Here is a 13,855-nt window from a genome sequence, read left to right on the forward strand (position 1 = left end):
GGGTGTTCGTACTACATCATTCCTAAATCATCGCTAAACTAAAACACCTGTTCAGGAAATAATTACAAGGTTCGTCTCTCTCGTAGAGCAGGAATGCCACGATGTCGTCTTAAATAACCAGCAATCCCAGAAGCTCGATCAAACTTGACCGAAAGAATTTTTCTAAGCATAAATCACGCGAGCAGTAATCTCTCCGATTCGTTCAACTGCACCGACGGCATTCCTCCTCGCCGAGTTACCGAATCAACATTCTGCCACTTCTTTTTCGTACGCTGTTTATTTTTAACATTTACAATCAACATATCGCGTTCAGTGTCTCAATTATACACGTATAGTATGTCGTATAATACAATACCGGTTAACGCTTTCGTAATACATATACATGGATATACTCTTACGGGGTACATCGGGCGTTTTCTGTTTACCTTTACACGTAATAATACTCTACGATAGGTAGGACGTCCCGGAGCTCGCGAGATCGGGACGCGGGGTTACAATAAGAGTAGGTACGCGATTCGGTTTTGAAGCAGGCGGGTAGTCGAAGAACATTAGCATCCCGTAAGAATGGAATTTATTTAGTAAGTTCGCAATTACCGGCCAACTCGAATCGAACCTTTTGCGTTCGGCGTTCAGGCAGCCCGTCGTTCGTGCGCGTTTATCGTCGTTTCGCTCGCGATACACGCGGGAGACTTGTATCGTTTGTTCATTTCCGGCCGCGTCGCTGGACGATAGACTCGAGCGAGAGAAATTAGAGGAACACCCTTTCTTTCTCGGAAAATTTCAGGTGTTCTTCTAATTCGGCCGAGTTACGACTCTATCGATCACTTTGACGAGAGGATAAACGCTATATATTTATGTATGTTTATGTATATATGTGTATGTGTGTTGTGTGCGTGTGTGTAGGACTTATATACATGTCGTATTTCTCTTACTTCTCATCTTTTTTTTAATTACGCTTTCTTCTTATTTACTTTCCTATCTTACACGCTAATATACCTAATATATATATATATATATATAGAAGTATATATATATATATAGAACACGCATCATGATATGTATAGGTTTCTCGTCGCATTGCTGGTTGCAATGCGCGTTTATTGATATGTAAGCGTCCGTGGCCGCTTTATGATTAACATTTATGCCGCTACAGTGAGTCAGGTTAGTCTGGTACCGGCTCATCTACGAAACAGCATCCATCTACATGCTACGAGTTTCTCCTTCCCTTTCACGCAGCGTACCGAACCAAGTGTCGTCTCGATCGTAGAAATATAAATGGTCGAACGAAATAGTTACGGATCCCATATTCGCGGTGACCTGACATTCGAGCGAGGATGATCTTCTCTTTCGAGTCGCTCAATATTTACTTAAATCGAGCTTTAATTGGTTGCGCGAGGCTTGAATGTGTTTTGAATGCGATACTTCGAACGGTAAAAATGTACAAACGGATGGAAATCATTTTTGAAGTTGTTAGTTTCATTGAGTTGGTCTTATGACTCCGTGGTGCGTTATTTAGATTTATTTTGTTATCGATTGTTATTTTGGATGTTTCAACGATACCTCTGTAACGAATAAAAGAAAGTGGATGCATAGAGGTCCCATCCGTTAGAAAATCAATCTTTTGGTGTTCTTTCGGTCAGATTCAAATTTGTAAATGATTCAAAATAATTGAAAATATTTCGTGTAAAGTTTCGATTAAGCTACGTTAACCCTTAGAAGCCTGATTTTCCAAATTAAATTTTAAACAGTATCAATGTATTTATTATTTGAATAAGTGTGATAGTTGACGGTTATTTCTTTAACTTTTGTTTAAAGGAACATTATGCAGTGGTAACATACATACAGTCAAATATTAAAAACAAACCAATTGCAAGTGCAACAAACCAATTACAATTCGATTTAAAAGTCCGGTATCAAATTTGAAACTTGGGGCATTTATGGGTTAATATATGTTTAGAGCAACTAAGATTTGTACTTCTGGTATCATTGATAAATAACGACACTGAGTTTCGAGGATCTGAATTTCTTCAGAAATTGTAATTAAATGGTATCTGTATCTAATTAAATGTAATTGTAATTAAATTAAATTAAATTTTAAATGTTATATGATTTATTATCTATATCAAGATAACAAACCTTTTGTGATACATCTGCCACGATTATTAGTCCTCATCGTTTGTTGTTTAATTTAATATATCATTTCATTTATATATGTTTCACTTGAGTTTTTGTGATTTATTGAAACAAGCAATGAGAAACTGTACAAGGATAGCCTCCACAAACAAATGAACACTTTTCTCGCAATTTCCTGATGAGTACCCTTCTTGTTTACTCACGATTTCTTTATAATTATTCTTTCTGGCACACGCTATTGGAATTTAAGTCGTAGGACAAGAGGTTAACCCTTTAACCTATAACAACCTGCGAGACTCGAGGAGTCCAATTTTAGTAGAATATGAAAGCACTAGTCAGACACATCGTACGAAAAGGCGCGAGGAATTTTATACCTGATTATGGCACTCACGATCCTACAGTAAATCGTTAATAATAGTTAATAATAAGCAAGAGGTTAATAATACTTTCATTTCTGTCTCCCATTCCCAAATAATTTTATTGATAGCTTGTAAAAGCCTCGCGAGCGTCGCAAATGAATATCGTTCGTGAATTCCGGAGCCAGGGTCAAAAATGGTCGACGATCGTCGGTCTATAATAGAATCCGTCACTGGTTCAATGTCGTTTCGCGGTGCAGCTTCCACGGTATCTCATCGAGATCTCTCATCAGGCAACGAGCTGGAAATCGATGAGATACAACGAACCCGGAATCATTAATTTCGCTATCCCTTGGCTGACTAATTGTTCCTTCAATCTTCGCAACGTGCAATTTCGGTCACTGACAAAGAAACAGTTTACGGTCGTCTAATTCAGTTTCTCGTCGTAAAAGGGAGATAGCCGCGCGCGGTTACCTGCTATAAAGTAGCCTTGCTGGAAATGTAATAACAATAATTGTTGTTCCCGTCCTCTCGTCTTCTCGTCGCCGCGGGGCAACACGGTTCGATCGGCCGACTCGAGTGAAAGTCTTCTGTCCGAGAACAGTCGAACGAAACTAAACGGAAGATGCGCGTCTACAGTTCGTTCAATAAGAACATGGACGCGATGCCTCGGATGTCTGATTACCCGACGAAGGAACGATTGCGTCAATATACGTAGTTAAACAGTTTCAAATTGTTTTCTTCTATTGACACACAAACGGTGCGAAAATGATTGGAGGGTTACTTAACAACGAATCTACTTTTCGCGCTTTCAGTGTTCGCGGTTTCGACACTTTGGACGCCAATAAAAATGATTAAATTCAAAAGGATAACGATCTAAAGCATCGCGATGGCCGTCTTCACAGCGAGTTGGAAGTCGGAAATAGTATCGATGCGTTGGAACGGCCATCCCAGTCTTCAGAATCAATTCAATCGTGATATATAAACGCGAATTTTAACACTGATAGCGAACGCTCAAAATTCATTCGACGAATTCGAAAGTATAGAGAAAAGTTGCGAAGAGAGAGAGAGAGAATAATCGGTAAAGAGAGAAATAGAATTCGTTATTAAAGAAAAGTTTATCGATGATTTAAACATACTTGCAATCTGTATAAAAGTTTCAACTAAAAAATAGATTTGTTAGGAAACATCCACGGCGTTATTGAACAGACTGTATGTGTGCGTACCGCGTCGTGATGCGCTGAAAACATTCTCTCCTCTCTGTCATCAACTGTCTGAACGTAATTTCACCTTCGCCGTCGCGCAAAGCACCCAGCTTAACAAGCGACACGTCTCCTATACTGTTGCGCGCTAAAAAGCTACTTCCGTCCGGAAACGTCGTCGTTACTTTCATCCTCTACCGCGTCACGAAAAAGAAGATCATTCCAAATTGGCAGGTTCAACGAATTCGCTTCTCCTTTGCTGATCTCTCTCGTGCCAGATGACGGCGTTTCGTTCGCTGTACGACTGATAACTTTTCATCGTTCTTTAGGGCGGGGAGGGCGGGGTGGAACGATAACAATGAAATACAAATTCAACGTGCAACGTTGCGTCGCTGATTGTTCGAATTAACCCTTTTGGTGACGACAGGTAGATAAATGTTTATCTATCGGTATTAGAGAATTATATATCGTCGTCGATTACACTCGAGGAAAAATATCGACGACGATACAATCGTTGTAAATGAATTCTGGAAGAGTTTAGTAACTCGGAATTACTTCGTATTTCTGGCGTCGACGTTTCATTGTAATTCCAATGTGAATAATTCGATTGACTGGTGATGCATAATTAAGTAATAAGAGTAGTCTCTCCTGATATTAAACGATATATGTCCCAGAATTAGTGCGAGAACCGGAAATGAGGGTAGCTGAGACGAATCTGAACGACGATTTCCTTTGGAAAATTGTCGGATGGTGCTTCGTTTTTTAATTATTAACGAAAATATCGACGACTATATATCGTTGCAAATGAATTCTGGAGGAATTTACTAACTCGGAATTACTTCGTATTTCTGGCGTCGACGTTGCATTATAATTCCAATGTGAATAATTCGATTGACTTGCAATGTATAATTAAGTAACAAGAGTACCGTCTTCTAATATTGTAGTAAACAATATACGTATGTATAATATTTAAAGAATTAAACATACGTTCTCCATGTTTTGTATTATAAATTTATATTTCGCATTAACTTGTGCTCGAGCGACCATTCTTTTTATTCACGATTTTATGATTCGAATTTTCTACATAATTTTCAACAAATATTGAAATACTCAGTCGATGATTAATTTTATTTTATTCCTCAACACGTTAACTTTAAAATTTTGTAATTATCGTTTTAAACGAAATTTATACCATTCTTCGAAACCATACCGAACTGCGTTAGTTTAGCTCGGCCACGTGTTCTTTGGGTCGGTGCTAAAAGGGTTAATTCTCACAAAACGATGGATGGAGAATATTTGCAAGCAAGTCCCTAATGAAAAACAATCTTTCCCATAGAGTCAGTGACTTTGGTATCTCGAGATCGCGCGCGAGTATCCCATGAATAAATATTAACGAAAACGGTAGAAATGGAACTTACTTCGAAGGTTTCGTTCACAGGAGTTAGACAAAGTATTAGGAACACGTGTGAAATACGCTATATTGTTTTATTCGTTAGGGATTGAGCCACCATTTCCCTTTAACGGGGCTCCTAAAATTAAATGCCGTATAAAAAGAAAAACGTTTCGAAATGTTCATAAAAACCATACGAACTTTGAAATCATTTCTTCTTGAAATAGTTTTCAGTGGAATTTTCTCTAACTTTTCCTATCGAAACGTCTTTCAATTACTCCCACAATAAAGTGGTTAACCGTAAGCAATAATATTATAGCTCATCTTTACGATTCTTGAACTAAGACTGAACATTTCAGTGTACAAGCGTTATCGCCTTAACAAATGGTAAATTATCATTTCAAAAAACAATATGCAAACAATAATATAAAACCGATCATCTACATAGAACAAGGTCCTTAACGATAGGACCATCCGAATACGAAGATATCCCGTTCTCGTAGTCGCAGAACCGCAACCAGGTTTGACAATCGAATTCGTAAGTGCCCATATTATTTTGACTAATCCCTGCGCACTCTCTAATCGCGTATTTCCCGTGTTCTCTATCGAAACGATGAAATTTGGATGGTGAGTAGGAACTACTCGTTTAATAATTACGTACGCGAATCATTTACATTTCTCTGTTACCTTTAAACTATGAACAATGTCTCTGTCGACTATGAACAATGGGATGAGCAACTACGATGAGCAATAACGCTGCTACGTAGACATTAACGCGAGACGTCAGCGAGAACACTGCTATGTTCAAACGATAGGATAAATAAATCCTAAAAATTAACAATGGGTGGCGATAATTCGTATCTGCGATGTTAACAACTACGGTATTAGTCTTCTCGTGTGTATGTATAATGTGTACATATGTATATGTATAGAGAGATCCGACCTTCCTCTTTGATAACGCTAAATCATTCGTCTCGATTCAATGCCAATTACGTCGATTATATAATACACTGTATATTTATTTATTTATATTTATATATATATATATATGTATGTATATACTATATAATAAACACAACGAATCTGTGCGACGGCCGATCCGTCTGAAAGATCTTCCGTTGACTCACGCGTCGTATTTGAAACCTAATCGTAGTTAATCGTTCATGGTCGCATGAATGAACTAGCATTCCACAAAACTCTTATACCATTCACGCAGCTGTGGAACGGAAGTGTTCGTTGCCATAACCGCACACACGCTAAGGAACTTACAACGAGCAACTTTAAAACTCGAACTCCCCGCACTCTTTACTTCGTCGTTTATAACTTTGCGCCGCTACGAAGGATGAGAATGATCGACTCCAGTTATCGGAAGTGTAAAGTTCGTTCATCTAATTTACGATGTTTCCTGTGAGAACGATTATTTTGATATTTGAACGCTTGGCGAAACTCTTAATTAGTGTTCTGGTTTTTGTAAATAAACGCGACTTTGATATGTTCTCTTTCTATAATTTTCTAAGTTTCTAATTAAACGTAAAGTATAGATCAAATCGAGTTACGTACTCTGGATATAAACGTAAGTAACGTAAAGAAAAATTTCTAATTAATATGAGTGAAAGAAAAGATAAATAGAAGCATCGACGAAATCGGACATTGTTTTGTTTGAGACTTATTTCATAAGAAACGTTATGATTTATATGCATGAACCTTATACTCTTGTTAAGTCGGTGCTTAAACAAGCATCAATGATTTTTTTAATCTTATTGATATAAGTATTAAAATATAAATTAAAGTAAAATTATTCAATTGGAAATTAAATGTAATTATTATGCTCCATATGTATATGCGCATAATGGAGCATAATAATTACATTTAATTTCCAATTGAATAATTTTACTTTAATTTATATTTTAATACTTATATGTATATATATAAATGAATTAAATATTCGTGAATACATAGAAATACATTCAATGCAACATACATCTCGATTAATTAATCTCTTGTGACGAGATAATGCTTACATAAAAATTAGACATCGTTAATGTTCACTTTACAAAAACATAACGAATTAAATACACGAACTTTATACTGTTCAATGAAAAAAAAAAAAAGAAGCCTTTATACTGTCATTAACTCGGCGATACAAGATACACCTCGATTACTTTATCTCTCGTATCGAATAAAAATTATAAAACGATATAGTAAAGATCGGAAAGTACGCGAACGTTACTCGCTGCATTTGAAACATGATCGTCGTTAATCGTTCACGGTCGCATGAATGGACTAGCATCGAACGAGTACCATTGACGCGCGCAGCTGTGGAATTGCGGTGTCCGTTGCCATAACCGCGCACACGCTGAGGAACTTACTCGCGACGGTCGCCACCGCGTTTCCATATATTTACATCGCCGATTAAACGTGAAAGTGTTAGTTGTTCGCGTGTCCTGGATCGAAGAAAGCTGAAACGCGTTTGGAGACTCGTGTACGCGCGCGAGCCTTCGAAAAGTCTCGGTCTAACGCGACGAACGGTTGCGTGACAATCTAATGCCTAACGTCTAACGTTACTTCGTTTCGTTATGGTATGAAGGAACGTGTCCATGTGTACCGTGTGTATCATCTATACGTATATCCTTTCGGATTAAGCAAGGGAAGAACAATCGATCGCGAGTATAAAAGCGTCTCGTCTCGCTACTACCTTCCACCTCTCGATTTCTCGAAATTCTCTTTCGTCTAACGTACGACGATTATCTCGTGACCGTGAACGGCGAAGGATGCGGAACAGATTTTGTGGAAGAAGGCTAACAAATGATAACGTGATCCGCCTAATTCGACTCGTTCTAGAAACTCGACGCTCCTCTATATACACCCTATCCTGTCCACCCGCAACCGCTCGTCACGAACTAATATCTAACGGAACGAGGTATAACAATCGATTCAGCTCCGTGCTTTCCCCGAAACACTCGCGATCATCCGAAATATTTCGACGTAACGGGAACAGATCGGTCGTGCATCAGACGACGTTAGTTCTCTCAAGCGGTTTGATAAACTCTAAATACATTGCGCGCCCCTGTATAATTATCCGCGTACGCGCGAGTAGTTATACATGGACGCCATTTTTTGTTTATATATATATATATATTTCTCAAAAAGGGAAACAAAGAGATTACTAGGCCTAATTGGCGGTACAGGCGGGGAACTGCCTCGCCCGACTATCCGAAACACTTCGATTTTCAAAAGTACCGCGCTGTGTTTTTGGTTCGCGTTCGGTCCATTTCATCCCCTCCGCCGTGCTTTTATTTACTTTTTTACGGAGCGTACGAAATGCCTCGAACGAACGCGAATCGACGTAGATTGTAGATGAATCGAAGTATTGCGGACGTGGGACGAGGGGGGCAATCGAAGTAACATAAACAAATGTCGAGAAAACAAACCAACATTCGTTTCTGGTCAATACTTTGGAAAGAGTATCTTTTACAGTACAAAAGGGAGACTAAGCCCGATCGCACACGGCGCAACCGATTTGAAATTAGTGTTGCAAACCGTTTGCGTGTCCTTGTTTTACCTACTCCACTGTCTTTGTTTTACCTAGATCCACGGTCACATGCAACTGTGTACTTTCAGAGTGATTTGAAACTGGTTGGGTTGCGCCGTGTGTGATCGGCCTAACACATTGCGCGCTTTTGTACCTAACGGAACGCGTTTGAAATTTAATAGGTACTCGTTGTAGCTTCTTTCTTCTGTATTCGTTTTTTGCACCATTAATTTAACGATAATTATGAACAATAATGAAATTCATAAATTTTTGCGATGGTGATCATCGGGAAAACCTGCCCGGCAGCAAAATGTAAGGGGTTTCGTGAATATACGCGAACCAGTACTGTTTTTGCGATATTTTTGCGAAAAAATTAGGTAACATATGACAAATCGCAAAATGTCTTGATAGCGGAACCAACTGGGAGACATGCTCTGCAAGATGCAAAAGGTTTCATCCCGATTGGTCAAGCCATCTCGGTGTAGTCCGGGAACAAACATAGAAATTGTAGTATTTCTAATAAAAATCTTGAATAAAATTAATAAATTTCATTTTTTTAATGCTATTGGTAAACATGTAAAACATCCTTAATGTATTTTATTTTAAATACCTAATCTCCGTAGACAGACAATATAATTATAGTTAGCACGCAATGTGTTCATTTCAACGAGGGTTGCGGACGATAAGAACATTTTCGAAGTACTATCATCGATGCATCGTAAATTTCGATAGTCCATTTATCGAGACATCTTGGTACTTTCCAATAGAAATATTTTTTTTTTTTTTTTTTTAAATAAATGTATATCACTTCTATTTATTTTAACGAAGTAAATATGCGAATGAAATGCTGTCAGAATGAAAATATAGAAATGAATGAAGGAAATCGTTGTTTTAATTAACTTCAAGGGAACAGAACATTTGTTCCCAATTGTTCAATTACTGGAATAGTTGCTCTATCTCTGTCTTACCGGAATGAGGATATTAGGAAAACATTACCAATGTTCGTGTCGCCCTGCAAACCTCGCTCGTTGGGTCTACCTTTCTAGAAAAAATACTCTTTCAGTAGATACAGATCTCTTACCGAGGAGGAAGTGACAGGTACAATGGAGAAATGGAACAGAATCGACACGTTGACTGCCAGCCTAATACCTAGCCTTGAAAATTTCTACGAGGCCAAAATTTTGTTTCGAGACTACTTCTATTTTCAATCTCACTAAATTCCAAGTCTTGAACAACTTTATTTTCTGTCCACCTCACATTCGAAATCAATTCTTCTAGCTCTTTAGCGAGAGGTCTTGTCGCCCGTATACAGTAAGAAGAAAAACTGAATCGTAGACATTTTTCTAAGAAATGCCTTTCATTGTTTAACCCTCTTAGTACCTCACAGCCAAAAGATCGGTTTTTTAATTATCGTACAATTGTATAATGTATATACAAGGGATTAAGTTCAATAAAATGAATTCTTTGAGCAAGACATACTTGAAAAAAGAAAATGCATGTTTAAATATGTTTCATCTTGGATATGTATAAATAGAAATACTTGTGTGATTTTTATTATTTGTACAGATTCTCTTGAATAGTAACCAATGTTTTTAAGGTTTACTTTCTCAAAGTCTATAATTTAGAACTTTTTATACTTGTTTAGTGTATAAAAGTTGTTTAAATTGTTTGGTTAATTTCTTATTGTGTCTCTTTGTACAAAATATATACATATATATTTATGTACATTATATTATAATGTATATAATAGATAATTATATATATTTATAATATATATATATATATATATATTTTTTCGTTCGTGCAAAGAGAAGTAATTCAATAAGAAATTAACCAAATAATTGTGTAAAAGTTAGAAAAAAGTAAAAAATCTCAATCCTACGGCCATTAACGATTCCTCGTTAAGTTGTACTCGAAAATGATCAGAACGAAAGAAAAAGAATTGTACTAATCGTATTGTACTGATCAGGAACAAAAAAACTGTATATTCCGAGTGTAATAAAGTAGCACAGAGAGAATGTTTTCAGCTTCGTTCGCGTATAAAGACGTATCGCAATCCCTCCGTTTATGTTATTTTATTAAAAAATATATATACCTTTGTTTTTCGTTAAAAACAACTATTCAATTTATCAAAAATATTCTTTCTCTTTTTCTTATATGATACTACATCTCACAATCAAACGAAACAAGAGGAAGAAGTTGTATTTATTCTTAAGAAGAATGTGGTAATTTTAAAAAGTGTCTGTTAAAATGCATACTTTCCGGGACATTTTCGAGCCGTACATAAAAAAAATTGCGAGGTACTGAGAGGGCCCGATATCGGATTCGCAGTGCTTGCTATACACCGCCGACTTGAAGAATAAAATTCCACGAGATTTCTTCGTCGGATTAGTTGAGAGATCAAAGTTTCGGACACAAGATCGTCCCTTTATTACGAATTATTCGAATAATAAGAAATACTTTACAGAGAAATTGTTTCGAACGATTCAGTTTCGGGAAAAATCCGTCTTCCAGCTTTTGGTAGGTCGATTTACCCAACTTCCAGACAAAGATTGCCTGAAATCTAAAGGGTGCCAGGACGAGTAGCACGTTTGAATCGCAGAGATATCAAGGTTAGACTGTACGGTGGTGAACGTGTCGACGATCAAACGAAAAGGTAAACGAGAAAATAATACGGACCTACACCGCCGCGTTTATTGTTGGTCACAGCATCCGATCACGGAACCAGGAATTAGAACGCGGTGCTGGATTGGGGCTGTCGTGGCACGTTCGGTCCATGGGGGACGAGCTGCACACCGGCACCACCCCCGCCGCCACCGCCGACGACGCCTTCCGGTGCCCCCGGAACTTTGTATCCCGGCTCCATGTCGTAGTCCGGCTCGAGCGCAGGATTGACTCGTCCGTTCGATTCGTCTTTGCTGCCGTAGAGCCTGCCGGCGCCGGCAGCCAATACAGCCATTTGCTCGCCCTCCGCCGGGTCTGGACCGACCCTTTCAACGTCCTCCGGTATATTAACGACACACCTGAAGACATCGTAGCCAGGAGCCAGTCGGCCGGTGAGAAAGGCCACCTGCGTGCCGTACGACACGCCTATCAACGTTATCAACGACATCAGCATCGCCATCGTTCGGAACGGGAACCCCTGGGTGTCCGTCTCCTCGTCGTACCCCGGATAATGAATCAGCGCGGGAAGTCCCATCATCGGCTCGCCGCCGCTGATCCTCACCACGAACGCTATTATGTAAGCGGACAGACTCCCGTAAGTGTTGCAGTGCTCTTTGAAGTGGACCACCATCAACAGCTGGGGGAAGAGTATCACGTAGACCAGGTCCGAGCACATCGACCAAAGTCCGTAGATCGACGGTATCGTCAACGCCATCACCGTGCTCAACACGCCGACCACGCCTATCCCCGCTCTCATCACCCAGATGATCTCCATTTCCGACGCCTGTTCAAGGGGGTAAACGTCTAGTAGAGACCACCGGCGTCGATTCCATTCTACGACTTCGGATAGGTATCGTATCGGAATTGCGAACGCGTGATACAACAAGCGTATATACGAAGACGTGTGGAACGTGATGACGATTATAGTGTCGTGGATAGAAGCGGGTTTTGTTTATGCGAACGGAGAATGTCGGAGGGTGGCGAATTAAATTTCATCGCGAAGCGACAACACGAATGCAACGACGAAAGTATTCCCCTGTCCTGAACGATAGTCTCACACCCACGTTCATGCATATGCTAAGTGGAACGGTTCGAAGGAGCTGGGTTCCATCCTTGCGTTATCTTGGCGGATACCGTTCCCGCAGTCCTGATTAAAGGACACCTATCTAAATGCGGTTGGCAACCCTCGGGACTGCTTTCTACGTTTACTGTGACTCGAAGCGGTGATGAGCAATGATATCTTGAATGATGATTCGAGTAGCTTAGTGAGCGATCTTGGCTCAGAGACCATACGTACGATGACGGTTTTAATGACGATGGTGATGATAACGAACGTAAGATTTGAAGGAATGTATGATAGCGGTCGATATCGTCGAACGATTCGACGCACGGTGGTGGCGATGGTAATGGTAATGACAGTTATGATCGTTACGATGATGATGACTATTCGTCGTGCGACGAGCTTGAAGCGATAGATGTCGAGATCGTGGAGGAATCGAATGCATGATGCGACACGGAGTTAAATATAAAGCAACGACGATCTACGTAATGGCGACGAACTTACCCTCTGACGGAAGATCAATTTATACACGTTTCTGGCGAACATCGAGCTAGCCGAAAGGATGCTACTATCTGCCGAAGACATCACTGCTGCTGATACTGCGCCTAACCCGAAAAAGGAAACGAAATCTGGTGTCAAATACTGCAAAACCATCGGTAGGATCATGCTTGTTTCGGCCTCGGTGAGAGGATAAGGGCCCTTGTATCCTGTTTCGTTCCAAGCTGCAACAGATTTTACCATTTCTTGGTGTAAATATATTTTTTGTTTAATATACTAAGGACAAGAAAATACAAAAAATGGATATTCAAACTTTAAAATCTTGCCGTTTTTTGATTTGTCAATGTTTTATAATTATTCTGGCTCGTGCCATAGCGACGTTATTATTAACGAAGATGTTTCTTGATTTTTCATTTCGGATAAGCAGAACGCCTAAAATCGTGGCAACCACGAAGATACTTGTTTCAAGAGGGTCTGTACAAGATCACTTGTACTACGTTTAATTTTGATTATTTTTACCAGAAAAGAAGTGTGTATGTTCCTGAAATGTGAATGAATAGGTACGCAAAACTCTTTATAAAAATTCCGTATAAATTAAAAATATTTTCTGATTTCACGACGAGCGTAAGAATCAGGTGATTGAAAATCAATACAGGAAAGAGACATGCGAAACCATTTTTGCGATTTATTTTATTCCAACGTCTTTATTATCAAGCGTTACGTCAGAGTGACATTTTTCAGACACGCACCCATACTGTCGACCGTTCCAAAAATCGATCGTCTTTTGATAACTCATCAATCGTTACGTCAGTGTGACATTTTTCAGATATGCACCCATACTATTCGTAAATGATTTTCAATCATAAAAAAAGATGCTTGAAAGAACTATAAATTGACGCTCTAGACTAGAATATCTCCTAAGAAAAATAAAAACAATTGCATGTAAAAAGACAGACATATGGATCCAGTGTAGAAACTGAAGATTAAATCAGTTACGCGCTTTAATAAACCAAGCCAAAA

The 13,855-nt window shown here is 38.9% G+C and overlaps 1 protein-coding gene across 1 annotated transcript in view; it reads right to left on the bottom strand.

Annotated features, from left to right (window-relative positions):
* Window positions 1-258: 258 nt before the first annotated feature.
* Window positions 259-13,855, bottom strand: part of LOC128875267 (high-affinity choline transporter 1) — a 27,405-nt gene continuing 13,808 nt past the window's right edge. The window contains exons 6-7 of the mRNA XM_054120697.1: window positions 12,842-13,059; window positions 259-12,061 (exon numbers count right to left, since the gene is read on the bottom strand). Coding sequence (XP_053976672.1) covers window positions 11,345-12,061; window positions 12,842-13,059 — 935 coding nt within the window. The 3' untranslated portion in view covers window positions 259-11,344. The remainder of the gene's footprint in view (window positions 12,062-12,841; window positions 13,060-13,855) is intronic.

This window comes from Hylaeus volcanicus, chromosome 4, assembly GCF_026283585.1.
Source record: "Hylaeus volcanicus isolate JK05 chromosome 4, UHH_iyHylVolc1.0_haploid, whole genome shotgun sequence".
Lineage (NCBI taxonomy): Eukaryota > Metazoa > Arthropoda > Insecta > Hymenoptera > Colletidae > Hylaeus > Hylaeus volcanicus.